Below are 26,343 nucleotides of genomic sequence, written 5' to 3'. Positions count from 1 at the left end.
GTTGTTTCCTTATACCACATTCTCTCTACCGATTACACTAAGTATTCATTTGGAAACAATTTAATTAGCTAAAATTAAAAATTTTAAAACTAAAAACTAATTAAAATAATACAGTAAGCCCATAAATAATAGTGAAAATAAATTAAATAGTAAAAAAAAAGACTATATTTTTCAACCAATACCAAACACAACCTAATTACATCAAAATTATGGTAGAAGTTATGACACCAAATGGAAATATCGAAGCTTTTGGGGGCTTCCTTGCAAACCAAATCGGATTTGCCGTTGCTGACATTGGTCTCAAAGTCACGTGAGCTGCGTGCCCTCTCTGACAAATATAACTTCTTTTGGCACAGTACATTTCCCTCTCCCTCTCTCTCTCTCTCTCACACACACACACTCTCTGTATTCTCTATGGCTTTCAAGCTTCTTAACCTCAATATATCCCATTCTCTTGGACTTTTTCATTAGCTTCTCCATCTATATCTCTCTCTTTTTCTCTCCCAAGTGTAAATTTTCACTTTAGAAACCCTTTGTTTCTTACTCTGAACAGCTATGGTGCCCAAGCTTCAATTTTTCACTCTCTTTGTGCTCAACCTATTCCTTGTAGCCATTTCAAGCCAAAATGAGCAAAACCCAGAAACAAAATCTCTTCTTTCATTCAAAAACTCACTTAAAAACCCACAAATTCTTTCTCAATGGAACCTGTCAACCCCACACTGCAACTGGGTTGGTGTCACTTGCGAACTCGGCCGAGTTACCCAACTCGCACTCCCAACCCGGTCCCTCAGAGGTCCACTCAGTCCCACTCTAGCCTCTCTCTCCAGCCTCATTTCCCTTGACCTCTCCTCCAATTCCCTCTACGGCGAAATCCCACGTCAAATATCCAATCTCCGAAGCCTCAAAGACCTCCACCTGAGTCAAAACGAGTTGTCCGGGGAGTTACCGGTTCAACTCGCTGAGTTAACTCAGTTGCAAACCCTCAAACTCGGCCTCAACTCGCTCACCGGTAAAATCCCAGAACAGCTTGGAGAACTCACTCAGCTCCGAACCCTTGACCTCTCCGGCAACGCTCTGACGGGAGACATCCCGGCCCAGATCGGAAACTTGACCCGGCTTCAGTTCTTGGGCCTTGGAAATAACTTTCTCTCAGGTTCTCTTCCACTCCCACTTTTCACAAAGCTTCAATCTTTGACTTCCTTGGACGTATCAAATAATTCACTTTCTGGTACAATACCACCTGAAATTGCTAACTTGAAGAACCTCACTGACCTTTACATTGGCATTAATAAGTTTTCTGGTCAATTGCCTAAAGAAATTGGCAAGCTTGAAAAGCTTGTAAACTTTTATTCACCATCCTGTTCAATAACAGGTCCATTGCCTGAGGAACTTTCTGAGTTAGAATCACTAAGCAAACTTGACCTTTCATACAACCCATTAAGGTGTTCAATCCCAAAGTCCATTGGGAAGTTGCAGAATTTGAGTATATTGAATCTTGTTTATAGTGAGCTTAACGGGTCAGTCCCAGCTGAGCTTGGGAACTGTAGGAGCTTGAAAACTTTGATGCTTTCATTCAATTCTTTATCTGGGTCATTGCCTGAGGAGCTTTCTGAGCTCCCCTTGCTGACATTTTCTGCTGAAAAGAATGAGCTATCGGGTCCATTGCCTGCTTGGCTTGGAAAGTGGAACATGGTGGAGTCACTTTTGCTTTCGAGCAATAAGTTCTCGGGGACAATCCCGCCTGAGATTGGGAATTGTTCTATGCTTGAGCACCTCAGTTTGAGCAACAACTTGTTGACGGGTTCAATACCGGAGGAGTTGTGTAATGCAGTATCACTTTCGGAGATTGATCTTGATGGTAATTTACTTTCGGGGACGATTGAGAACACATTTGTGAAGTGTGGGAATCTTAGCGACTTGGTTTTGGTGAATAATCAGATTGTTGGTTCGATCCCAGAGTACTTTTCTGAGCTTCCACTGATGGTTATTGACCTTGACTCGAATAATTTTACCGGTGCAATACCTATGAGTCTGTGGAGTTCAAGTTATTTGATGGAATTTTCTGCTGGGAATAATCGGTTAGAGGGCTCTCTCCCTAAGGAGATTGGCAATGCAGCTTCTTTGCAAAGGCTTGTTCTCAATAACAATCTCTTGGGAGGCACTATACCAAAGGAGATTAGAAATCTCACGAATCTTTCTGTTCTGAATTTAAATTCAAATCTGCTTGAAGGGAACATTCCAAGTGAGCTTGGATACTGCACTGCCCTCACCACATTGGACCTTGGAAACAATAATCTCAATGGGTCTATCCCTGAGAACCTAGCTGACCTGGCTGAGTTACAATGTCTGGTCCTTTCTCACAATAATCTATCTGGGTCCATCCCTTCGAAGCGATCATCGTATTTTCATCAGATCACTATACCTGATTTGAGCTTTGTTCAACACCATGGTGTGTTTGATCTGTCATTCAATAGGTTGTCTGGCCCAATACCTGAAGAATTGGGGAACTGTGTGGTGGTGGTTGATCTTTTAATCAGTAACAATTTGCTTTCTGGAGGAATCCCGGGATCCCTCTCTCGCTTAACAAATCTTACAACATTGGATTTGTCAGGGAATATGCTAACTGGTTCCATTCCTCCGGAATTTGGTGACTCTCTCACGCTTCAAGGATTATATCTCGGAAATAACCAGCTCACAGGCACAATCCCTGGAAGTTTAGGCCAGCTGAGTAGTTTGGTGAAGCTTAATTTTACTGGTAATAAGCTATCTGGTTTGGTTCCATTAAGTTTTGGGAACTTGAAAGAGCTGACCCACTTAGATTTGAGCTCTAATGAGCTCAATGGTGAACTTCCTGCATCTTTGTCGCAAATGCTGAACCTCGTGGGGCTTTATGTTCAGCAAAACAAGCTTTCTGGTCAGGTTGATGGGATGCTCTCCAATTCCATGTCCTGGAAGATTGAAACTATGAACTTGAGTACTAATTTCTTTGATGGAGAATTGCCACGATCTTTGGGCAATTTGTCCTACTTGACGCATTTGGACTTTCATAGAAATATGTTTGCAGGGGATATTCCACCGGACCTTGGAAATCTGATTCAGCTCGAGTATTTTGATCTTTCAGGAAATAGGCTTTCTGGACATATACCAGAGAAAATATGCAGCCTGACCAACCTGTTTTTCTTGAATCTGTCGGAAAATAGGTTGGAAGGGCCTATTCCCAGAAGTGGAATTTGCCTGAACTCAACAAGAATTTCACTTGCTGGGAACAAAAATCTCTGTGGGAGAATTATGGGCTTAGACTGCCAGAATAAAAGCTTTGACAATTCAGCACTTTTACATGCCTGGGGACTTGGTGGGCTTGCAGTTGTACTTACACTCGTCACACTTACTGTAGCTTTTGGTCTATGGAGATGGATCACTGGAGGCTGCAGTCGGAATGATCACGAGGACAGCGATGAAAGCAAACTAAACAGTTTTATTGACCAAAATCTCTATTTTTTAAGCAGCAGCAGATCAAAGGAACCTTTGAGCATCAACGTAGCCATGTTCGAGCAGCCTCTTCTGAAATTAACCTTAGTCGATATTCTTGAAGCCACCAACAACTTCTGCAAGACGAACATAATTGGAGATGGTGGGTTCGGAACTGTTTACAAAGCAACCTTGCCTACTGGAAAAATAGTTGCAGTTAAGAAGCTCAGCGAAGCTAAAACACAGGGTCACCGAGAATTCATGGCTGAAATGGAAACCTTGGGAAAGGTAAAGCACCAAAACCTTGTTCCATTGCTTGGATACTGCTCTTTTGGTGAGGAAAAACTTCTTGTGTATGAATACATGGTCAATGGGAGCTTGGACCTTTGGCTGAGAAACCGGACTGGGGCACTGGAAGTCCTTGATTGGAACAGACGCTTGAAGATTGCAACCGGTGCTGCATGTGGGCTTGCATTTCTTCACCACGGGTTCATCCCCCACATTATTCACAGGGATGTTAAAGCCAGCAACATTTTACTCAATGAAGACTTTGAACCAAAAGTTGCAGACTTTGGTTTGGCAAGGTTGATAAGTGCTTGTGAGACTCATGTTTCAACTGACATTGCTGGAACATTTGGCTACATTCCTCCAGAGTATGGGCAGAGTGGGAGGTCAACCACAAGGGGAGATGTCTACAGTTTTGGTGTGATTCTACTCGAATTGGTGACAGGGAAGGAGCCAACAGGGCCTGATTTTAAAGAGATTGATGGTGGAAATTTGGTCGGTTGGGTGATTCAGAAGATCAACAAGGGGCTGGCTATTGATGTTCTTGATCCAGCAGTTCTCAATGCTGATTCGAAGAATATGATGCTTCAAACGCTACACATTGCTTGTCTCTGCCTGTCTGAGAGTCCTGCTAACAGGCCTGCCATGCTTCAAGTTTTGAAGTTTCTGAAAGCAATCAAAGATGAGTAATGTAGAGAGTTCCTTTGTGTTATCAGGGGTTTATTGTTACAGTAATAGTATAAGCTAACTAGTATGAAGTTAAAATCTTTAGTTATTAGAGTTCCGTGTACTAATCTAACTGCACTTTAGAGTTTCAAACTCAATTGTGAAGTTAATGGATATCTTGACTGCCTCAGTAAATGCATTACATATTTCTTTTGGGCCTTGCACCATTTTGTTCTTTTTAGTGAAACGAGCTTAAGCCCATTTAAGTTCACTATTTTGGTAGATCAATCATTTTTTGAGTGATCGCAGAAGAGTATGAAAGACCAGTTTTTAAGTAAAAGTTTACTAGGACAAAATTGTCAGTGGTGTCTTTTTGCTGCTCTGCATAAAAATGTCACTGCCAGAGGCTCGTTCACTGTGGTAAATCCAATGCTCAACATGCTCTTTTGGTTGTGATTTTCTTATCAAATGCCCATAACATAAGAAAATGTGTACTGCAAAGTGGTTTATTTTATACTGAATGGTGAATGGGTCATAATCAAATTTTAAGCATATTTATTCTGGGCATGTAAGGAATTTGTACAACAAAAAAATTTCCAAGTTTAGAAATCAAATAATGATAACTGATTCACAAATGTAAATTTGTATTGGTTAGTGAAAGGTTTTGATCCTCTGTATTTGTATCCTGTTACAAACGATATTACATTATTTAATTAGCAAAAATACTTTTTAATCAGGTCGCCTATATCACAATAAATTAATAACTTAACATGTATTGGCCTATAATTGATCCTTAAATAATCTTCTATTATACCCATCTTTTTTTTGTTGTTGATAAAAGGCGATGCATTAATAAATCAAAGAGTTACATCAATGTCATGACAGATCTTATTAACATACAATCCGTCCCTATCATCCTGGAAAATATGCAAAACGTCCACAGGCAAACTAAAATAATTAACTAGTTCTATCTCCTGTTCCACTCCCTTTTTGGCTAACAAGTCTGCACATTGGTTAGCTTGACAATAACAATGCTTGATATGAATTTGCTGGAAATGTAACACCAGCTGCCTGCAATCATCCAGTATAGAAGATATAATATTGTTATCATAGTTAGAGTTCCTTAGGACATCAACCTCCGCTTTAGCATCCAGCTCCACAACAAGGCATTGTATATTCAAAGAAAAGCACAAACTAAGCTCATCCTTAAGCCCCAAAGTTCAGCTGCAAAACTACTACTCTGTTAGTAGCCCCTATATACCTTGTAAAACCCGCTATCCAATTCCCATGTTCATCTCTAACAACACCCCCACAGCCTGCTTGCCCAAAACTACCTAAAACAGAACCATCAACACTAGGTAAATTTTTATTACTTAGTGGTTTCCAAATCATAGCCGTGAAACCTGCTAAGCAACATATGATATTTTATAATTGGGCATTTTGAACGTACTACGTGGACTTAGTGGTATTCTAGTATGATAGTATGACATGACAATTTATCATTGGTTGAAAATTTCCCGCCTTATTTGCCTTTTGGTCTTAACTCATGGGTCTTTGGTAAGGGTGGTCCTTAGAAATAATAAAGGTATTTTACTGGCTAATAAAGTTTTTCTCCAAATTAGATCAACGGATTCCTTAATCCATTACATGGTATTCTTTTAGACCATTTACTTGTATTAAGTAATATGATTTATTAAATCATTCAAATAAATTACACGATTATTAAGTAAGTATTGAACTAAAAATACACTAAAATATTCTTTTGACTTACTACATGGTGAGCTTGAAGGAACTTTTCTGTCTTATACTTACGAATCCTAAAAGGCCTCAAAAGGTGTAATTGAAGTAGGGATGACAATTCGTATTCGTATGTCGGGTTCATGTCGTGTCAACTCATGAGTATTCGATTTTATAAGTCAACACTAACCCAACATGTTTATTAAACGAGTCAAGATTTCTCAATCCTAACACGGCTCATTTATTAAACAGGTCAATCGTATTGATCTATTTATTAGATTTTATCAAAATGAAAAGAAAAAAAATTAAAAAAAAAAACAAATAAATATTTGTAATATAAAATTCAGAACTAATGAATAACTGTATCAAAAATAATCATTAAAAACTAAAACATATACTAATATCACAAATAATCAATCACAATATGTCAAAGAAAATAAACCACAACAACTAATAAGTTTATATACCTAGAATTTGAAGGGTATATCGGTAAAATGTTTTTTAATTAAATGGGTCAAATGGGTTCTATGTGCTCAATACTAACCTGACCCGTTTATTAAACGGGTCAGCAGTATTAACCTGAATATGAAACAAACCCGTTAAGTCTCAACCCATAACTTGTTAATTTCGTGTCGGGTTCGCGAGTCGTGTTCAATTTTGCCACTCCCAAATTGAAGCATCTCAATCTGGACATTTCGTTTGACAAGGAACCAAGCATTTCAAGTATTCAATGAACCCTGATAATAATCGACCGCTAAATTGATGGAGCCACACTTCATAAGAAAAACATTTTCCTTTCGAATGTTTCACAATGCACGAGAATGTAAAGGGAGTCCAAATCTTCTGTCCCACTTTTCCTGTTCCACTCTATACTTCACCAATAAAAACTTGTCACGTGTTTACCTAATTAATTAAATACTATCATTATTGACTTATTAATGCTACTGTTATTAATTAATAGTAGTATTTAATTAATTAGGTGAACACGTGACAAATTTTTATTAGTGAAGTATAGAATGGAGCAGGAAAGGTGGGATAGAAGATTTAGACTCATGTAAAGGATCCAGGGAAAAAGGAATTCTTAAGCCTTAACACATTCAATAAATGATTGAATTGTTCAAAGTTTTAATCCAAGTAAAATACCTTTTTCCTTTTCCTCCACCTTTTTCTCTAGCAGATAGTCCCCTCCACATGCAATTTGGGTTTTAGTCACATCCCAATACACAGGCCAATTTCTGCCCAAAATGGGAAATACCTTTCAGATCAAGTTCTTAGTCCATTGAAATGGTCAGCCCAAACAACAAGCCTAAGCAAATTAGACTTGGACACTGTAAAAGACAAGCTCTATTCCACATTTCCACCAACTTCAGTCTTCAGCTCACAATGCAGAATCCTGAAATTTTGGTATAGAGAAGTAGGGAACAGGTTCTTAGTTTCTTCTAGTTTCTGGCCTTAAAAAGAAGAAAAGTGAAAAATATCATGTTCTAAATAAAGAGTGAGGAGTCAATAAAGGCAGCTCTTTTCGCGCTCGCCTTATAAAAGAGGTATATTGCCGACAAAGTTGGAAAATGAGTACCTTCCTTTTCTTCTCAAGATAAGCTTTATAGACGCCAAGGAAAGAAAATAATGTCCTTCATCAAATATCAATTATCCAAAAGTACAAAACACACACACACATAAAAGAAATTAATCTATTTATTTATTGATAAGGTTGTACTAATTATATTCATTGTCAAGTGAGCTAAAAAAATATAACTTTTAGTAATTTTAAAAGCTACTTTATTTATTTAAATATAACTACTAATTATATTTGCTGTAAAATTTTTTTTAATTTTCGATAATTTTTTTTTCTAAAAATGGTATATTATTGTGTGCCCTTAGGGCACACATTAATAAAATCCTTTAAGGTTTTAAAAATTTCACTTTACAATACATTAAACATTGAGTGTTTGTTTGGGTAGTGCGTCTATGGCCCACGTTTGGTTTTTTTTTTTGGTGAACAATAATTTTTTTATTGTTTTCAGTTTTCAGCAAAATAAGTGGTATCCAAACGGACCCCAAATACTCTATTCTTTTACCACTTCTTTTAAATATTTTTTTAATTTTTTTTACCACTCATTTCTCTCTCTCTCATTTAAATAACTTTTTTGTGTTTACCTTCTAGCTATAATTAGAAATGATAGCTTACTGCAATTAAGTGTTAAAAAAATTATAGATTTGACACCCTTGAAGTAGTGGCTTTTTAGTGGTTTGGGTGCTAAAATAGTATTTTAGCTAATTTATTAACATATTTGAAGTGAATGCTCTTAGTTAGTTAGTTAGTTAGTTTCTTCTTCTTCTTATTCTTTTTTAGTAAAATTGATAACTACTTCAAAAATTTTCTATTTAATAAGTCATTGATGGACCTATATTAAAGTGATTTTGCTCTAATGATAACATATCAAGATCTTCTATGAACACACACGCTAACACAACTTGCATATTAGTCCATGCATGATTAGACTATATCTATGTGTATCCCCTAAGCTGCAAGCTGTAATCATCGAATTAGATGCACAATTGGTGGTCGACCTCATGAACAAGGATGCAGGACATCCAAATGGTATCTCTGCCATTGTCGAAGACGGTCAAAACAACCTAAGGGATATTCCTATGGTTCTAGTACAACACTGCTATAGAGAAGCCAATAAATGTGTCGATGCATTGGCTAGAAGAGAAGCATTGTTAGGATAGGATTTTGTAGTTTTTCTGGAACCTCCGGCAGACATAGCTCTTCTGTTAGGCTTGGATAGTACCGGGGTTCAGTTTGATCGCTTTGTTTCTTCCTCTGTTTCTGCTATTTAGTTCTTAATAAAAATTCATTATTACCAAAAAATGTTAAACTATATCACTTACACATGTGGATGTGGAGCACTATATTGATAATAGTGAATATTAATCTTATCACTACTTAACATGTATAATAAATATGGCAAAGTATGTACCGAAGAGTTTGTATCTTTTTTTTTTTTTTTTTTTTTAACTTTTTGTTTTTTGAGAGATTAGTTAATTAAGTTAGAACATGAAAAATCTAGTGTACTAATAGGTCTAATATCACAAGCGGTATACTAACAAAATGGCCTAAGTCTTGTTAGTCTAGCGAAAGCTTTAAACCTATGTATTAGTTCCTAGCAAACCGATGGGGACTCAAGGTCACTTTTCCTTTGAGAGATTAGTTAATTAAGTTAGAACATGAAAAATTTAGTGTACTAACAGGTCTAATATCACAAACGGTATACTAACAAAACGGTATACTAACATATAGGTTTAAAGCTTTCGCTAGACTAACAAGATTTAGGCCGTTTTGTTAGTATACTGTTTGTGATATTAGACCTGTTAGTACATCAGATTTTTCATGTTTTTTTTTTTTTTTGATACAGATTTTTCATGTTCTAACTTAACTAACTAATCTCTCAAAAGAAAAGTGACCTTGAGTCCCACCTCGGTTTGCTAGGAACTAACATATAGGTTTAATGCTTTCCCTAGACTAACAAGACTTGGGCCCTTTTTTTCATTTTTAACTTATAATGTTAAAAAGTTATGGGAAAAAAAAAGAATAAGAAAAAAAAATAGTAGTACTATGAGGACTACGTAGTACTTTTGCATGTGAAGCAAAGAAATAGTAGGCTCTAGAAATTCCTAAGGCGGAAAGCTCCACCCGTCCACTCCTTTATTTATAGATTGTACTGTGGCAGACATCATTACCTTTGTCCTTTGGCTCCTTTCTCCACAGACATTGAGATACCCGTAATATCTTCTTTCAGCTTGATCTTGACGTTGCTATAATATGCATATATTCCCAAATTTTGAGCCACTGGAACTTTCCAGTTAGTAAATTTAAAAGCACTTTTCACATTATAGAACGTAAGCAAAGCATTAACACAACAATCAAAGTAGAAATTGAATCCACCAGTTCACTAGTCTTGCAATTGCTTTGAGTTCTCCGGTGTGGGTCCATCAAACGCACGCTACATGATAGCAATAAATAATATAAGATGTATCACACGAGTTTTGTTGAGGTTATCATTCAAATCGCTTATCTTTAGGTACTAAGATAAGGGCTATTATCATCAAACCATACCCTCGCGTGGTCACTAGTCTTGCAATTGCTTAATAATAAATTCAATGATTTTATACAGTATTTGTGTTGGAAAAGCAGTGGGACATGTACAGGTCTAAAGTCTTAAACACAACAGGATAGGACCAGAGGTACCGAGGAAGGTTGAAATGTTGCATCCATCAAACAACAACACAAAGACATAAGTGATGAGACAAATTTACCACATTGGTACTATATATTCTAAGAAGGGTAGTGAGACAATGGGCTTATAAGCCCGCCTAGTATTTCCATCAGCAATTGTAAATGCACATGTTGGAAAAATTTAGCATAAAAGTACAAAAAGAGTCCAACAGTCAAATTTGTAAAATTTTACAATTGCACTATAGTGTCATCTTATATTTAAGATGACATTGTAACACTTTAGTACAAATTATAATATATTTAATTGATAAAGTTGAAGAGAGATGGAGGAGAAGAAAGAAAGAAAGAGTTGTATTGAAATATATTATATTATTTTAGTGAGTAATATATATTATTTTAATGAATAGAATAGAAAAATAAAAATTGAGATATTGGGTGTATTGTAAAATGGTATGGTATAATTAATAAAATAGTTTTTTGGATGGTAAAATAGGATATGATGACATTTTTCATTGTAAATGCTCTAATACCTTATCTTAATGTGAAAGGCAAAAATACAATATTTTAATTCAAGTCGAGCTAAAAAAAGATGAGTCAGCTGATTTAGACACTGAAACTAAGGTCATGTATAAGATAAGAAAAATTGTTCAATATTCAATTCTTTCAAACTATTCTAAGTCTTATGCAAGAAAAGAGAACCATATATTTAAAATATTTGAATATATCTCGGAAAGAAAAAAAGAAAAAAGAAAAGAAGAAGAGATAGTTCCCAATTTAGAACAGAAGGTAAAGACAAGCATTGGATCTCCATTAATTGATAGCATTAGCCATAGACTTTTAGTAGTGTTTTGGGTAGGCCAAGGACCATAAGTTTATCAACGCGGTTTCTTGTAATGAATTCATAGGCTAATGTTGATTGTTGAGTAAGATTGTCAATTTGCCATATCAAATGCACTCATTTTGACTGGAATTGCAATCAAATATTAAAATTTTCTGAACTACATAAGAATCAACAAGTCAAATGCGTGTTATTGCATTGGTGGTCACTGCTCAGTTATCTATAATATCCAGCTGCAGAGGAATGTGATTCTTCATCGTGGTAGGATCACAGCTCAAAAGAATAGCATTGTGATCATGAGAGCAATAAAATGGGAACTTAAGAATGGAATACAGTAATCAAAAATTTTGTAATTATATCTTGAACAGGGCAATATGTTATTTATGGGATATTTCTTACTCTTTGCTTGAGGCATAAATCAACTCCTTCAACGGTGTAAGTCTAAAATTTTGGAGTAAGTTTGGTAATTGTTTTTTCTTACTATTTTCTGTTCTCAAAAATAATTTTCTATTTTGGAGACTAAAAAACTTGTTTTGCAACTCAAAATGGATAGAATAAAAACTATTCTAAAAACTCAATTTGTGAAGGAAACTGAAAAGCACAAGGCTATTTTTCGTTTTTAATTTTCAAAAGTTAATGAAAACACGCATTTAGTTTAATGAATTTGTCTCATTTAATGAGTTAGTATTAGAATTCAAATCCTATTAATATATTTTAGTATTTTCTATTTTTTTCTTCAAAAGCTTTTTTTATTATTTTAATTTCAACTAACCAAACATGTTTTTGATTTCAAAAATATAAGATTTTTTTTTTTCTTTATATTTCCCAGAACAAGTTTTTTGAAAATAGAAAACAAAAATTTTTACCAAACATAATCTTAATTTTTACTTATGAATATAATTGTATGCATATTACAGAATGTTGGCATTTAATACTCTTAAATGTGTAATATTTAACTAGAATATTATTTATTTATTTTTTAAAATAAGATATTGATCTATATCAAATGGAGCGGATTCTAATATTTTCTGGTTAAATGGTTATCTTATTATACATGCTTAAATTGTGATTCTTGTTTTTCTATTCAATTCTTTTCAAATGAAAATTCCATACTTATTAAAAAATAAAATAAAAAACAAAAAAGTGAAATTCCAACCTAACCCATCAGAGGTGATAATAGAATACCATATATTTACTGTATACACAACATAAGCCCCACGCACTTGTGGGGCCTATATATTGTGAGAGACCCACCGCAAACAACGGCCGTAGGATTTATTTTATTTTATTGGATCATGTTTGAGAGGCACCATAATTGATAATTTATTAGATTCATAAATCTCACCACAACTGTTGTTTTCCCTCTCCCATAGTCACACTCACACCCCTCTTCCCAACTAACTTTATAATTTCTTTGCCTAATATAATATTGTCCCAACAACTTTATAAAATTTCTTTGCCTAATGTTTTCCCAACAACTTTGCTCACACATATAAATTTTTTACTTTTATTTTATACAAAATAAAATTTTACTCTAACCTAATTTAAGTGTATATGTGAATAAAATTCTATCCTGAAAACTTGAACCCGACCCTTACCCTACACTCCACATGTACTTGTATTTATAAAGTGAAAGTGTGCAGTAGTTGCTCACACATATAAACTAATAAACCCATTTACATTACACATTAATTAATTAACAATATAAACGTCAATTACTAAAAGCAGTAAGTATTTCAGTTATATTATCCTCCTGTAAATTATTGTTAATAAAATTGTAGTTTCTACTAAGCCTTAATTATTCTTTAAAATCATCTAGATTCAACTTTTTTTTTTTTGGATAAGCAAGGCAAAAAGCACAAAATAAAGACAATAAAAGCGTAAAAGAAGAAGAAAAAAAAATACTAAATATATTAATATTAATATGAAAAGAAGTTCTAAGAAAAAGAAACTTCCTGAATCTGTCCCATCAGGTTGATTACACACGTGACTCCCTTTTGTCACGTGTGAGTCCTTAAGGGACTTCGGATCCAGTGCTTTCATTTTCACGTGCAACCGCTATTCTAAAAACTAACACTAGATCAACCCATTGTACACCCTCTGATTACGATTACTATCCCAGTGGCAGTGCTTGACGAGCCACGTGGCTTTTCGATCACCGCCATCGTGGTGATGATCATCACCGTTACTCTCGCAATCCAACGGCTCTGGTTTCGCAGGATCGGGTTGCTGTAACCGCAACTCCGTGACGTCGTCGTCGTCGCTTTCTCTTGCTCTCTTCGCAATCGCACCGCCGCCGCCGCCGATCGGAACGCCGAACAGTTTCGCGCTCGATTCTGTCTCCGTTTCCGTTTCTTCGTCGTCGGCGTACCGCTTCGCCGGCAACAAGTCGAGCGGCGGTTTTCCGGCGAGCTCCGACTTCTTGTTGTTGTTGTTGTTGTTCGCGAAGTTCGACATCAAGGCGTAGATATTGTTGCAGAGAGATCTAATCTCCGCCAACTCTTTGCTAAGCTGAACGTTCTCCTTCCTCAGCCTCTCGTTCTCGTCTATCAGATCCGCCGGCGCAGTTGGCCTCGTCGGAGACGAGTTCGCCGACACAACTTGCTCATCACCGGAATTCGACGGCGAAATCATCTGCTTCACAATCGGAACCGCCGATGAAGCCACCGTCACCGGAGACACCACCGGAGTAGAAATCTTCCGGCGCTGAATTTCACACAGCAGCTTCTTCTCCCCTCGGCGAAAGTAGTCGTTCGAGAATTCCCACCGATCAGGTACTACTTTTCTAAATCCCTAAAAAAAACACCAAAAAATAAAACAAAAATCAAAAACCTAAACATACAAAAAGCTCCATTAGAGAGAAAGAGTGAATATTGACATACATAGGTGTTGAGTTGGCGAACGAAGCTAGAGAAATTGTTGTGTTTGAAAAACTTAGGGAGCAAATCTTTGGCGAAAACGGTAGGGTTCCAAACGATGAAGGTTGATCCGTCGTCGTTCCACGAGATAACGTCGTTGATTGTGCGGTCCTCGACTAGTTGAAACGTCTTCGTCAAAAACGGCGTCGGAATAGATCGCTGTGACTCGCTCGTTGCTGACTCACCGTTTTGCTCCATAGCCGGAGCCATTAGAGAGAGAGAGAGAAAGGCGTGTGTGTGTGTGTGTGTGTTTGTTTGGTAGTTCTAGAAGGTTCGTATGAGGGAATTAAATAAAAGAGAAGGGAATAGAAGAGAGAGAGAGAGAGAGCGAGGAAAACGAAGGAAGATGAAGGAGAGAGAGAGAGAGGAAAGAACGAGAAGCTACTAACCTACGTTACGTCTTATCTAGGGAAACTTCCGTGTAAGGGTTTTTTGCCTTTTTGTATGTATGCGTGCGTGTGCGAATGTGGCAACAGTGGCCGGGGCTTGTTGTCAGTCTAACCTTTTTTGTGTTTAGATTCTTTGTATGCTTATATTTTTTTGTTGTGTAAATTAGTGAAAAATAATATATACATAGAAGAAAGTGGGGGGTTTTATTTATTATTTTTTTATAATTCGATTTTTTTATAATGATAATGAAATATCTGAATTTGTACCTATAATTTTTAGACTTTTCTAGTTTTTATAACTTTTGATAGACTACTTGACTCTCTTCGCATTAACATTACAAAACTCGCCCATGAGATTGTGGTGGATTGAATTTGAGAGTTGTGACTTTCAAGTTTAATCCAAGGATCCTACCATCCATATTTCAATGAGAGTTAAACATATTTAAATCCAATTTCTTTGTTTGATAAAAACTTTTTTTCAACTTTTCTTTTTTTGTGGTAAATTACTAATTACCTACCTGTAGTTTGACCAAAATTTAAGTTGTTTACGTGTGAAATTTGATATTTTGCCCACTTGAGATTTGATTGAATTTAAATTGCCTACCCGTGGTTTGAAATCCTATGATGTAAGTATTCTGCTAGATTCTTTTTGATCTTGTATTTTTATGTTAAACACATAAAAGTAGAGCAAAAATTACATATTTAGCCATATTTTTAACAAAAGAGGGTTTTTGAATTCTAACTTAGCCAAATTCAAGTAGGTAAAATGTTAAATTTCAAACCACAAATAGGCAACTTAAATTTTAGACAAATCATAGATGAGTAAGTTGTAATTTGCCTTTTTTTTTTTATAGTAATTTTAGGATTATACATTTTTGTCATATCATTTTTTACAATCATCTTATATCACAGACAATAATTTATTGTTCGATATTTTCGTGTGGATTTTTCACTTTTTTTTAATCACTTACCTCCTATCACATCAAAGTTGTAACTTAAAAAAGTTTAGTCCTAGAATTTTTTTCCTTCTTTTTTTGAGAAGATTAGTGTTAATTTGATGTGTGCTGCAGATGTATTCTTGCTAGCAATATACAAAGGATGTAATAATATCTTGACTTTACCCAAATGGAAAAAAAAAGGACTTGGCCTTAACCTTTACGTATAATATAAGGTTGGCTGACTTATCGTTGGTGGCTCTTTTGGTTTTTTGTTAAAGAATGAGTGGGAAAACAAAGGACGTGTTAGGGTTTGTCATTTTCTTCATCCTTCAATTCCAATTCCAAGCCTGCCGCCAATAATAAATAATTACTGGTACTTTAATTTTATTATTTTCTTGAACAAATTACAATGTGATTTGCAACTTCATAAATATCATATAATATATTGAAGCATCCTCGAAATTCTTTAGCTAAAGTTATTCTCAGTATCTTATCTCCTTCTCGGCCCCAGAAAATAGGAAGGAGTTCCTCAAAAAAAGAAGATGCAGAAGAAGGAAGGCCATTTTCATAGGTTTCTTTCCCAAAGAAATAGTTTCTCTTTTAAGTATCCCCTTAAACAAAACTAGCGGCAATCTTTCTCTTGCTAATAAGAAATTAATCCGGCGGCATATATATTCGTTAGAGTCAACCCAAATATGGTGAGGTATTTTACTGTAATAGGTAATCTTCTTACTTTAGGAAAAACAAAAACAAACTTCTTGCTACATCCATTATTTATAATAGTTACTTCTCACTATTTTTTCATAAGTTATCAAGTTGATTTTTAATTTAAAACTTCAAAATCTATATTATCCTTTTTATGTAATGATTATTTTTAAAAAAAAGGTATTTTACTATTTAACTAGATATTCAATCAACTTAGGGATTGGAGCTCTTATGCTTACTCGCATATATAACATAGATAAAAGTGCGACAAGTGTCATTTGACCTAAAAGATTTTTTATGTGATTATCATTTTTTACGATTAAAATTAAAATTACTACTATAACCCATTTTTTCCTTAGCGACGCATTTATATATTGTTGACCTAGTTTGTGTGATTAAATAGATTTTGTTATCATGAAAAAAAAAAGTTTGCATAACTCATAATTAATCAAAGTTAGGCAAAATATCCTCCTTACACTCGTTTACATTTACTATTTTATACAAATATTCATATTTAAAAAAAAAAAAAAAAAGTTTTACATTTAAAGCATGAAAGTGGACATTAAAAAATGGACAAAAAGCAAAAAGAGAAAAAGTTTGAAAGTATCATCGCCTTCAAAATTGTCTTGGAAAAGTGTTCATTATGAATGTATAAAGATTGTGGTGAGTTCAATGCATTTGGTGTATTACACATTTCTCTTAGATCCCTTTCATTTTACATAAGAGTGGGTTCCATATGTAGGAAAATTTCTCTCTCACTAGGATTGATCTTAGTCAGTTTCCTAAATGACTTGCCAATATTATAAAAGTTACGGGTACAATTATAGTCAATTAGTTCATTGATGGATACCTACTTTGTTGCAGAAATTGAATAATATCAGCCATTAAGTCTATTCTCTATCCGAAGGTTCCTCCTTCAACCATGATGAAAATCCTTAATTTGAGTCACGTTTAGGTCAATAAGAGTCGTGTATACTTCTCCTTCTCCTTCCCCCTTTTTTTTGTTTGTTTGTTTGTTGAAAGATTTTATTTTATTTTTTAAAATTACCCATTATAATTTATAACTACCCGTAAACTTTATGAACTTGAATTAAGGTAATATAATAAGTTTTCTTATCTCGTAAAAATTGGTCTTACATATGGGAAAATTCTTAGGTACTCCCGGAGCACGGAAAAATGATGCTCATTCCTCTCACATTCATGGTGGACCCAATCATGAATTTAATGAGCGGACCCTATCATGAATGTGAAAGGAGAGAGCACCATTCTCTATATTCCGGGAGTACCTAAGAATTACTCATAAGAGCCTATAGTTAGTTTATTCACTTTATTATTATTAAATATGAGGGAGAAAAGAGTTACTCCAAGTAATAATTTATACTATTTTAGTATTTTTCCAACTTGATATAATTTCTGTGTCGAGAAGAGAAGGAAGCTGAAGGAATTTAGGAACATTGAAAATTAAACTTGAATGTCTTGGGTGTACTAGTTATTCAATTGGATTTTTCAAAGTGTTTGTTTTATTTTATATGAAGAATGTTAAAATCCCTTCCTGGTTGCTTAAATTATTAGTCTTTGTTTTTATTGGTTGGAACAATGGATACTATTTTAATCAAATTGACTTGCTAACATTTTTAATCAGAACTCTACTAATAATATCCAGATTCACACTGAATAAAGAGGAAAGAGATATGAAAATATATAATATAAATGGCAGTGACGTGAGCTGAAAAAGAAAAATTCCAACCCATTTTGGTTTTGTTGGGCAAAGAAAGTAAGGGCTGCTTTCGTTAATTTAATATCTAAACTCACTTTGCAAAAGGTAACATCGAAGAAAACCCAATCAAGCATGGATAGGTTTCTATATAGAAAGATTGGAACCACACACTCCATGGCAGCCGAGCTTTAGGCCCTTTTCATGATGGCCTCACTCTTTGCAAGCAACCTAAAACATACAAAAAGCTCATTGTAGAGATTGATGTTAAAAGCTGTTGTTATTTTATCTCAATTTTCTAAACCTTCTCATTCATACAATGTTTATATTAATCACACTTACCACGAAGGGAATCATTGTGTAGATCTTTTGGTTAAGGAAAGAGATTTTATTAGTGACTCTTGTTTTGTATTGTAATCCTCCTTCCTATATTTTATTACACCTTTTGGCTGATACTTGGGATTTGTTTGATTTTTGAAGTTTGTAATGTATTTGTTTGATTTTTAATATATTTCCCATTTTCGAAAACTTGAGAGAGAGAGAGAGAGAGAGAGAGAGAGAGTTGAAAACACAAAAAAAAAAAAAAAAAAAACCAAGGCTTCGGCCTTAGAGCCTTGAATATAGGTTTGTCCGGATCTATGTTCTTTCATGGTCACGATCGGGCCAAAAATCGTAACATCTTTCCGGAACCATAACTTGGCTATTTTTTTTCTTATCCAAACAAAAACATTCCCAATCAGTCCCCCATAATAGGAACAAATTTAGTCCATTAGTAGGATTTTACAACCACGTATTTGTTTGGGGTACATACCATTACCAATGGTACATTGCAACACGAGGACTTCAAATAAAAAAAGAATTCAATGTTGTCGAGTCATTTCACATTTGTAAGTTGTAATGTTGTTTACCATTTGCTCCGTGACACTAACTGCCGCATACAGTTTTGGTATTGACGTGTGAGTGTATTCCTTTATTTCATCTCTTTCCCCTATATATTGGTGTGTGTTTCTTAAATAAAAAAAAATTGTATATTGCAAATATTATCAGGAAAAGGAAAAATAAAAAGTGTATCCAGCAATGGAAAATGACTACTTTGTTATTTGTTGCGTATTTTCTTGAAAAAGGACAAAGAAACTAAAATATCATCCAGCTCAACGACAAAATGCAAGCTAAACGACAGAAGGTTATACTCTGTTAGCTGAACTATAAGTGGTTTAGGGAGCTTGTAAACATGCGCTATAAAATATTCTGTATAAGTTGGTAAGTTAGTTTTATTCTGTTTTTGTATAAAGCCTCAATCTTTTACAGATTCATTGATTGATTCAATACACACAGAAATTCTTCAATTCTTCTCTCTAGCACTCAACCACTCTTCTCTGCGAACTATCTGTTCTACTTTATTCTTGCTGAAAACTTTTTGCTGAAAATATTATAGATAAAAGTAAAAGTTAGTTGAAATATAAATAGTACCAAAAAGTGTAATGAGGCCTATGAATAATAGCAAAAATAAGCTAAATAGTAAATTAATCTGGCTTTTTAAGTGGGTGCCAAACACACCTAATTTCCTCACTTATTTTCTTATAATACTGTAAATGAAAACACACACATAATATTCAATTCGCTAATACATTTTTATGTTTTTGTTTGATTAAATGTAGGATTAGTCAACAACATTAGCTGATGATGGTTGGGTTATAGTTACGAGTATTTAAGTTTAACTCAACGGAGGAACCTGCAAATGGCGCAGCATATTTCTCTGATAGTCTTTTTTGTGAGTAACACCTGAACAAAATATCAGCCTGTAAGAGGCAGCAAGACTAAAGATTATGAGCTATAAAGTTATCAACATGATTACATGCTTAACATACCAAACCATAAAAGAATCAAGGAGCTTTTCAATGTCTTTTACAATGTTGCTAATCTTCCATTGAACATTATCCTTACGGGCAAAGTAGCTTCTAATAGAGTTTTCTCATAAGCACTTGACAACCAGATGATAATGATTTGTGTTCAGTCTTCCATTGTTTCTGATCACACATCCACCTACTAGAATTATGTCCAGAGGATTTCAACTAATCACAAAAGACATTAATTAGAAAATAACCAGTTTTTTGCTTAAAACCTTTATTTCAAGTAAGAATGGGAGAGGAAATTATCCCCCCCAACCCCACCTCAAAAAAAGAAACATCTTAAAGCCTAGGGAAACAGAAAGTAACTATATGTAAAAGGTTTAAACGAGCAATGCTCAACATCCACACAATATCATCAAAACAAATCTGGCAAAGAGTTCAATCCAAATTCCAAAACATAAGAATACCATACCATAGAACTGTGTTTGGCAGCTAATCGTTTTACAAGAAGGTTTACAGGCTGCAGAAGCCTATAGCAAGCACCTGTGATGTAAGTACCTCAGAACCACATCATCATACCCCAACACCCCCCCCCCCCCAACCCCCAATTTTTTAAACCAAGTAATCTCCCCTACAGTAAATCACCAAAATTCGCCTCATAGAGATGAATTCAAGTTACTATAATGCCAAGGGGCCTTCAAAAGAAGCATCAAATTGAGCAAATAATAATACATTGTGACATTGTGTAACTTGATAAGAATTAAAGTATTTTCACCTCGAAAAAAAAAAAAATCTGACAAAGATTGAAACCATGACCTCACCATTCACCCTTCATTTGCAGGGAGAGGGATAGCAATTGGTCCAAAGATTGTCAGCGTCACTCATATACTAAAGTCTAATGGAGTAGAATTTTGAAATTCAAGCACCCCGTCAAAAGTGACAAGCATGCTAATTAGGTCCTAAACTTGTAAAAACTGATTCTGATACAAAAGAGCATCATATACACTTCCCAAGCATTGAGCTTCACAAATGATACCATTATGTCATTACATTCCTGCCTTACACATGTCCACACAAATGCTAATGCACATCTGAGACTTGAAAGTGCAAAAGTATGTTAGTGACAAAAAGCTGATAAGCAGCAGCTTCATCAGGATCATCATGTAAGCATCAGTATGACTCATCAAACAGTAATAACCTTCTAATCACTAAGCCACAAAGAGTGCGGCTCTTACTTAGAGTACATTGAAATCCAGTTAGAAGAAAACATGTTGTGCAATGATCATTACTTAAGTACAGAGACTGAAGAAGCACATTTTTAAAAGAGCATCTGCAGTATATTATGACCATGAATCTCATAAGTCACATAAATACATTTATGTAATAGTTTTTACAATAGTGGTGATGTCCCATTAAATAAAAACACTGACATAAACATCTTTTCTAGAGAAGGCACAGCATTTTAATAGGAAAGCCTAAATGATTTCAAAAGATATTATCACTATAAATAGCTTCAAACAACAAAAACTTCAAATACATATAAGCTTCTAAAAAAATGATATATTTAAAGTAAAAAAAAACCATCCATGTTGAGTGCTTTAGGATCCTCATATGGAAATTTAAATATATGACATCAAGTTATTTAAATCAATGATCAGTTCTCAACTGAGATAGATAAGGAAGTTGAAAGAAAATTGGGCGTACCTCGAGAACCACATTGGTGTCCACTTTCTACATAGTTTAATAGCGAAATATAAAAACATAAATTAATAGGGAACATGAATGCAGATATTCATGTACAAAATTTTAAAAGGTCATTTTTGACGAAACATAGGGACATTTATATCATATACATTAGTATGGTCCTAACCTTTAATGCAACATAAATTATTAAGCCAAAAAAAAAAAAAAAGATACTGAGCAGTGGCAAAACTGATGTATGCAAGAAGAAACCGAAAATAGGAATATGTTTGCAAGAAGCCAAAAACCTGAATTCAACAGGTGTATATGTTATAGCTGCAAAATGGTGGTCATTACAATCGTTGTAATGGTGAATTTTGCACGTCCATTTGAGAAACAGCGATGCGAGGAACAAAATTTACCTTATAGCTTAGATCCATAACAAAGATTAACAGACCCTAAGGAAGAATACATATTTTAAAATCTGAATGGTGGCAATAAATAAATCCTAGCAATCATAATAAGAGCAGATTTTTTGTTGTTGATAATAAACAGTAAAAGACAATATGATGCCAACATGAGTAACATGTTGGGTAAGGCCAGCAAACCTATGTTGAATAGACCCTAAGGCAGTATACATATTTCAAACTCTGAATGACGACAACAAATATATCCTACCAATCAAGGTAAGAGTAGTTTTATTTTTGGTTGATAATAAACAGGAAATGACAGAATATGATGCCAATGTGAGTAACATGCTTGGTAAGTCCAGCAACCCATGTTGAATTAGACCATCAGTTTGCTTAATATGACAATGACATAGAAGGTATTCTTTACCAGAAATATTGGCTAATGATATCGTATTAGATGCTCTCTCTCTCTCTCTCTCCTCTTTTTTTTTTTTTTTTTTCTTCCCTGGTTAGAAAGCATAAACGAAAGCAAAATCACCCAGTTATATGCATGAATATGTCTCTAGTTGGTCGTGACTAAATGACCGATACACAAGACAGTAATGTAACGATAACATTTTAGGATGGAAAATTACCCAGCTATTCTCCTCGGACCTTGCCGAGGAAGAGTTATTTTGCATAAAACCTGTTTGCCTAGGTTTTTCTTGTCATTTAGATCCACTATAATTGTTACCCAACTTGTTAAAGCCTAGTTTCTAACCCACTCTCTACAAATTTATTGTGTTGGGCCACAATCTCATTACCTTTTTGGGCTTAGGATCCAACCCGTGCCCTTACAATTGGCGCCATCTGTCGGAAATTACTTGAGTTTTAGTGAGATCAACGTTCAGCTATGGTAGGTTCAGGTCCCAACCGGGGAGAGTTCGTTGGTTCCCAACGTCAAGATCGTTTTCTCAATCTGGAACGAAAAAAGGGACCAGGAGGTTAGTGTGCATACCACATGCACTAGCAGGAGCCAATCTCATGGTGGGAGTCATATTTCTCATGAGGAAAATACTAGAAGCTTGCAACTAGAGATAGACCGCATGCGAAGGAGGTTGCGCCGCGAGCGACGTAGAGGAACCCATTTGAGTTTTGACTACTATTCTGGTGATGATAGCGATAATAGCTACCGGCGTAGGTCAAGAACTCCTCCCAGTGAGTCTTTTTTGTGTGATGAGGAACGCCATGATAGGCGGAGAGAGAAGAGTCCGTCTCACAAAAACCAGGGCAACAATGCTATGAGTAGGGCTCTAAATCAGATTTCTAAGTTACCTTTTATCAGTAGAATTGAGGGAGGGAGACTTCCTCGGCGGTTTACTCAGCCAACATTTACCATGTATAATGGCATAATGGACCCAGTGGAGTATGTTAGCCACTTCAACCAGAGAATGGCTGTCCATTCGAAGAATGAGACCTTGATGTGCAAGGTATTCCCATTCAGTTTGGGGCCTGTGGCGATAAGATGGTTCGATGGTCTGAAGGAAGGCTCTATTAACTCCTTTAAGGAGCTTACAAGGGCCTTTGGTTCTCGTTTTGTAACTTGTAGTTGAGTTCCTCGGCCTTTAGACTCCTTGTTGTCTATGATTATGCGGGAAGGAGAAACCCTAAAGATGTATTATGATAGATACTATGATATGTTTAATGAAATAGATGGGAACTTCGATGATGTGGCTGTAAGGACTTTCAAGGTTAGCTTACCTGCCGAGCATGATTTAAGAAAGTTGTTGACTAGGAAGCCTGTTAGGAGTGTGTGTTAGCATATGGACCGTATTGATGAGTAAAAGCAAGTTGAGGAGGATCAATAGCAAGGGAAAGGGAAGTCTAAAGTGGTCCCTCAAGATAGAAGATATTTTGGGTCGGACCGGTACAATAATAACCATCCTCGGAGATAATTTTTCAGGCAATTTGGATTTACTGCTGCTTAAGTGGTTAACACAGTGTTCCGAGAGCTAGTACATCAAATCTCCAAAAAAATTAAGGATGAGCCATACTTTAAATAACCAAATGAGATGGGAGGAGACCCCACGAAGCGCAACCAAAGCCTTCATTGCCAATACCACCAAGGGCGAGGACACACCACAGAAGATTGCGGGATTTTGTGGAGTCACCTAGTGCAGCTGGTCTGAAGTGGAAAGTTAAAGAAATTCTTGTACCAACCCAACGGATAGGGTAGTCAGGCAAGGTCAGGAGCTCAAAAAGATGCTTCTGCAAGACCACCTCTAGGTACAATCAGTGTCATTCTTACTGCTCCAGGAAGGACTGACTCTCAGCCATCCAGGGTGATGTCTATAGCTCGGTCATCTACAGAGGACTCGCCCCTTGATTCGAAGAGGGGTAGATTGGAGGCTTGACCAGCTTTGAGGTTTTCCGATGAGGATAAATTTGGAACCTTGCAGCCACATGATGATGCCCTGGTAGTTACTCTTAGGATTGGAGGGTATGACGTGAAGAGGGTGCTAGTAGATCAGGGTAGCGATGCGGAGATCATGTACCGCGACCTATATAAGGGGCTAAAGCTGAGGCCTGAGGACCTGGCCTGTTATAACTCTCCCCTGATAGGGTTTAATGGGAAGATTGTCTTTCCGAAGGGCCAAATCACGCTACTTGTTCAGACAGGGTCAGAGGTCGTGGAAGTGAACTTCATTGTGGTAGACGCATACTCCCCCTATACTGCTATTATGGAAAGACCTTGGCTCACGCCATTGGGATTGTGCCTTCCACCTTGCATTTGAAATTGAAGTACCTGTTAGAGGACCGGGTCGAGCAGCTGGTTGGAAGCTAGTCTATGGCCAGACAATGCTTAGTGGCTGCAATCAGGCATCAGGCTAGAGGTGAGTCCTCGGCTGCTGTTGATCAGGATTTATAGCAATCAAAGGTGCCAGTGTGGACCGCGGACGTGGTGGTAGGAGAGGCAAGATGTGAGGAGCTAGAAAAAGTTGTTATTGGTGATGATGAGGGTAAGTTCTTCCAGGTTGGAGTTCAATTGCCCCCTTAGGAGAAGGAGGAGCTGGTAGTATTTCTTAGGAAAAACATCGATGTGTTTGTGTGGAGTGCTTATGAAGCTCTTGGGGTGGACCCAAACTTCATTTTCCATCACTTAAACGTCAATCCATCTGCCATTCCCAAAACGCAACCACCTCGGCGCTCATTTAAGGAGCATTCTGATTTCGTCAAAGAGGAAGTGACCAAGCTAAAGCTAAAGAGGTGTTTTACCTTGAGTGGTTGGCCAATACAGTGGTGGTGAAGAAGAAAAGCGGGAAGTGGATCATATGGACTTCACAGATTTGAATAAGGCCTACCCAAAAGACTTATTCCCCATGCCTCAGATAGACCAGTTAGTGGATGCAATTGTGGGCCATCCTCGAATGAGCTTTTTAGATGCCTTTCAAGGGTACCACCAAATACCATTATCTTTAGATGATCAGGAGAAAATGGCTTTTGTTACACCTACTGGAAACTACCACTACAAGGTGATGCTCTTTGGATTAAAGAATGCAGGGTCTACTTACTAGAGGATAATGAGCAGGATGTTCGAGCCACAATTAAGCAAAAATATTGAGGTTTATATAGATGATATGGTGGTGAAAATTTAGGCAATATCCGAGCACGTGGGTGACCTCAGGAGCATTTTTGAAATACTAAGGAGGCACAAACTGCGCCTCAATGCTACCAAATGTTCTTTTGGCATTGGCTTGGGTAAATTTCTAGCCTATATGGTCACTCATTGTGGAATTGAAGTCAACCCTGATCAAATTAAGGTAATTAACAATTTGCAACCTCCTCGAAATCCCAAATAGATCCAGAAGTTGACAATGATGACTGCTGCTCTAAACCGATTCATCTCTCGATCGGCAGACAAGTGTAGGCCATTCTTCCAATTGTTGCATAAGTGTAAGGGATTTGAATGGATTGAGGAGTGTGCCCTAGCCTTCCAAGAGCTGAAGGAATACCTTTCTCGGCCACCTATTATGTCCAGGCTCGATGAGGAGGAGGTTCTATTTGCTTACATTACTATAGCCTCCCATGCAGTGAGCTTAGTACTGATACGAGTTGACAATGGACTGCAGAGACCAATTTATTATGTGAGCAAGTCATTGCATGAAGCAGAGGTTCGTTACCTACCACTGGAGAAGGCCATTTTGGCAGTGGTGCATGCTACGCGTAAGCTTCCTCATCACTTCCAAGCTCACACAATTGTGGTTTTAACTCAACTTCCCCTTTAATCTCTGCTTCGGAAAGCTGATTACACGGGAAGGATTGACAAATGGGGTACAATCCTAAGGGCTTTTGATATTAAATATATGTCTCGTACCTCTTTTAAGGGTCAGGTCCTAGCAGATTTGATAGCTGAGTTTGCTGAATTTCCCCTGGAAAAGGAGGGAGAAAAGCAGAACATGGATGAAAAATCAGTAGGGATGATGTCCTTCCAAGAACCTATAACCTAGAGGGTCTATGTTGATAGT

General features: G+C 36.2%; 2 protein-coding genes across 2 annotated transcripts; one reads left to right on the top strand and one right to left on the bottom strand.

Annotated features, from left to right (window-relative positions):
• Positions 1-369: 369 nt before the first annotated feature.
• On the top strand, positions 370-4,639 carry LOC142618503 (uncharacterized). Its single transcript, XM_075791448.1, has one exon. The coding sequence runs from the start codon at positions 556-558 to the stop codon at positions 4,441-4,443; it is 3,888 nt and encodes a 1,295-aa protein (XP_075647563.1). The 5' UTR covers positions 370-555; the 3' UTR covers positions 4,444-4,639.
• Positions 4,640-13,132: 8,493 nt separating this feature from the next.
• LOC142621369 (heat stress transcription factor B-2a) lies at positions 13,133-14,527 on the bottom strand. Its single transcript, XM_075794687.1, has 2 exons — positions 14,117-14,527; positions 13,133-14,027 (listed from the first exon to the last, which is right to left on the bottom strand). Exons 1-2 carry the CDS (start codon positions 14,360-14,362, stop codon positions 13,311-13,313), a joined length of 963 nt encoding a protein of 320 aa, XP_075650802.1. The 5' UTR covers positions 14,363-14,527; the 3' UTR covers positions 13,133-13,310.
• Positions 14,528-26,343: the final 11,816 nt, after the last annotated feature.

This window comes from Castanea sativa, chromosome 12 (genome assembly GCF_040712315.1).
Source record: "Castanea sativa cultivar Marrone di Chiusa Pesio chromosome 12, ASM4071231v1".
Taxonomy (NCBI): Eukaryota; Viridiplantae; Streptophyta; class Magnoliopsida; order Fagales; family Fagaceae; genus Castanea; species Castanea sativa.
This window is presented reverse-complemented; position numbering and strand designations above follow the sequence as displayed.